Source organism: Vombatus ursinus, unplaced genomic scaffold (genome assembly GCF_900497805.2).
Source record: "Vombatus ursinus unplaced genomic scaffold, bare-nosed wombat genome assembly UNPS02014787.1, whole genome shotgun sequence".
NCBI lineage: Eukaryota > Metazoa > Chordata > Mammalia > Diprotodontia > Vombatidae > Vombatus > Vombatus ursinus.
In genome coordinates this window covers 3,723,770-3,726,897 of record NW_020954565.1, presented here as the reverse complement: position 1 = coordinate 3,726,897, position 3,128 = coordinate 3,723,770, and the positions used below count along the sequence as shown (strand labels likewise).

Genomic DNA, 3,128 nt, shown 5'->3' with positions numbered 1-3,128 from the left:
ACACACACACACACACACACACACACACACACACACACACACACACACACACAGACACACTACCACCACCATCACCACCACCACCACCACCACCACCACCAATATTTTTCTGGTGTTACCATGTATAGCTGCAAGTCATACAAGAATCTCTGAAGAGTTAGAGTAAAGGAACACTTAAGGGGCAAAGGAGAGGTACCCAGTGAATGGGCATGAGTGGGCTACAACACACTGAATAATAAGAAAATGCTCAGAAGTCATGTGAATGATGTCAGAGAAATGTTTGATGAAAAAAGGAGGGATTGGCATATTCAGTAAAAGCAAGGAGTAACTATGATATCAGGAAAACTTAAGGAAGGTCTCCTTACCCAACACAATGCATCGATCCCCTGTGGAGTATTATGGAGTATTTATGTGGAGTATCCATGGATAAAAAGCCCACGGATGGGAAGGCATTGGATGAGCTGTGATTGGTACCATTGGAAGCAATACCCCATTATAGAGATCACAGATTCACTGAGGTATGTATATATTTTAATACATTAAGGATTTATAATTTAATTGAAGGAAATACCCACATCAAATCCAGATTGCAACCCCCACTTTTTTGGACCATATTGGATGTTCTTAAAGACCTCTTGCAGTAGAAAAAAATTATAACCTAACCAGTTATGGGCCAACATCACTACACATCATTGTTTTGGCAAAGTGTAGCAAAAGTTCCCAATCCTGAAGACACTTTGAGGACAGTACCCTTTCTTTTCATTTTCCACCCCAGCAAACATAGTCCCAGTGGGGGAGAGTTGACCTATTCTTCAAAGAGTCCATCTATGTTCCTGGACTATAGCCAATGGATTTTCTACTGCCAACATCCTCCCCCTCACCCACTACTCTGAAGAGGAGCAAGAGGGCTATCACATAGTAAATGCTTAATAAGTATTTCTCTAATTGTAGTTAATATCTCTAGTTCTCCTTTAGTACCACATTTTCAAGTGTCTTGTAGCAAAGAAAAAATATGGTACCACTTTACCATCATATGTCTCTCACCAATTTTGGTCAGTAGCCCAGGACATCCATTGCCCCCTTCAATTCATTCATCTTCCCCTCACTTCCCTTTTAGGTTTAATGTGATAAATTTAGAAATTTACACATGCAAAAGGTTGAGAAGTACTGACCTTAGATAGGAATACTGGTATGCTTCAGCCTACATCTACACCTATGTGTCATTGTAGATACCTGGACCTACTTCTTAAAAGAACTTAGAACTAGAGCTGGGGATGAAAGCAGAAAGTTTGGTCCTGATATCTACTAGATGGCATTTAGCACAAGTGACTTGTGTTCTTTCTATTATCTTCTAAATACAATCCCATGGTCATCTATGAATCATCAGCTATTAATGAAAACAAGGTATAAATAACCAGAACATAATTATAGTTTAACTCAACACTACAAAATTAATAGCTATTCAACAACAATAAAATGGAAGATAAACTTACACTCCATCCTTGGACATGTACAAAGGGCAGTATAAAAGCTATTATTACGGATACCACTGTCAATGTCATCAGAGATCTGTGGACCTAAAAAAAAATACATCTAGCTTTAGAAGATTTAATTGACATTTCAGTTTCAACTAAAAGCAGGCAATTATGATGACTGGACATTGACAGTTTTATCTCTAGGGAAAAGAATACTGGGCAGCTAGGTGGCACAGTGGATAGAGCACCAGGCCTAGAGTCAGGAAGACCTGAGTTCAAATCTGACCTCAGCTACTGTGTGACTCTGGGCAAGTCACTTAAACCCTGTTTGTCTCAATTTCCTCATCTGTAAAATGAGCTGCAGATGGAAATGACAAACTACTCCAGTATCTTTGCCAATAAATTAGAATAGAATAGAATCTATAGAATCACATAGAATCACAAAGTCATTCGTGGCTGAACAAGAACAACAACAAAAAGAATCCTCCCATTTTTTAAACTGGAGAAACCTAGGTATCTAACAATAGTTGAAAGATACTCTCATAAAATTTTCCATCTTTTGATAATAATAACAATAACACAGATAAAGCAAACTTTTATCCGACATGAAGTTATCTGATTAATAAAACATTACATGAGTAAAGTTTTAAAATGCTACAATACAAATACATTCAATGCTAAAACATAATGTGCCTAAATTGGCACCTGATTCTTGTTGGTCCTCATTAAGGATGTTAATTTTCATTAGATAGTAAATTTGTAGAAGTGCTCATTAACAGATTTCCCATTAACAGAATACTTTGTAGATGTGTATATTTTATCTAACTAAACAGCATAGTGTTCAAACAGAAACCTGAATGTTCTCTATATTTTAAATTTCTCTCTTGTTCTTACTTTTCCTGAGAGCTATTCTTTTCATTGTAGCCTGCTACTATAGGGGGAAAACTCACTCTTAGCCTAAAAATAAGTCTTCTTTCTTACTTTAACCATTAGGTTAGGACAGGGATAGGGACCAGACCTGTGATTTCAGTCAATCAGCAATAATTTATATACTAGAATTACAAAGGAAGTTCAACAAGACAAAACAACACAAAATAAACAAAAAAACTTGGCTCTTGCCTTCAGGGAGCCCATATTCTTATTTCATTGGTATACGGAATTCCCAGGAGAGGAAACTCCCTCCACTAAGGAAGGCTAGCACTTTTTCTGCAAACTGTGGTCTTAGAGAGTAGCCTAGGGCACTATGACTTGTTCAGAGATATATCTAGGGGTTGGCTTATAGGCTCCCACTGGTGTGAGCATTCATACCTTGGAAACTGGCAAATGAAATAAATCAGGGCTTGCTTTATTATTTTGTTGATTGTCTAGACTTAAGAAAGTGATAGAGAAAATGTTAATAAAGCAGATTAAACTTAAAAGTGTGCTATGTATGCTTTTTTTTTTTTGAGAGCCATTTGTTAGACATTTGCTAGGAGATCCTTGACGCGTAGCCAGTTTGTGTGTCAGGAGGGACTTGAACCCAAACCTTCTTGGCTTCCGTTCTCTATCCACCATGCCATGTGGCCTCTCAATAGCTACCAGTTATTCAATTAACAATTTTTTTAGGCAATTGGGGTTAAGTAACTTGCCCAGGGTCACACAGCTAGTAAGTGT

At 37.5% G+C, this 3,128-nt stretch overlaps 1 protein-coding gene across 1 annotated transcript in view; it reads right to left on the bottom strand.

Moving 5' to 3' along the window:
• LOC114047449 (putative ferric-chelate reductase 1) overlaps positions 1–3,128 on the bottom strand; it is a 54,605-nt gene that overhangs the window by 8,302 nt on the left and 43,175 nt on the right. The window contains exon 10 of the mRNA XM_027868264.1: positions 1,494–1,577. Coding sequence (XP_027724065.1) covers positions 1,494–1,577 — 84 coding nt within the window. The remainder of the gene's footprint in view (positions 1–1,493; positions 1,578–3,128) is intronic.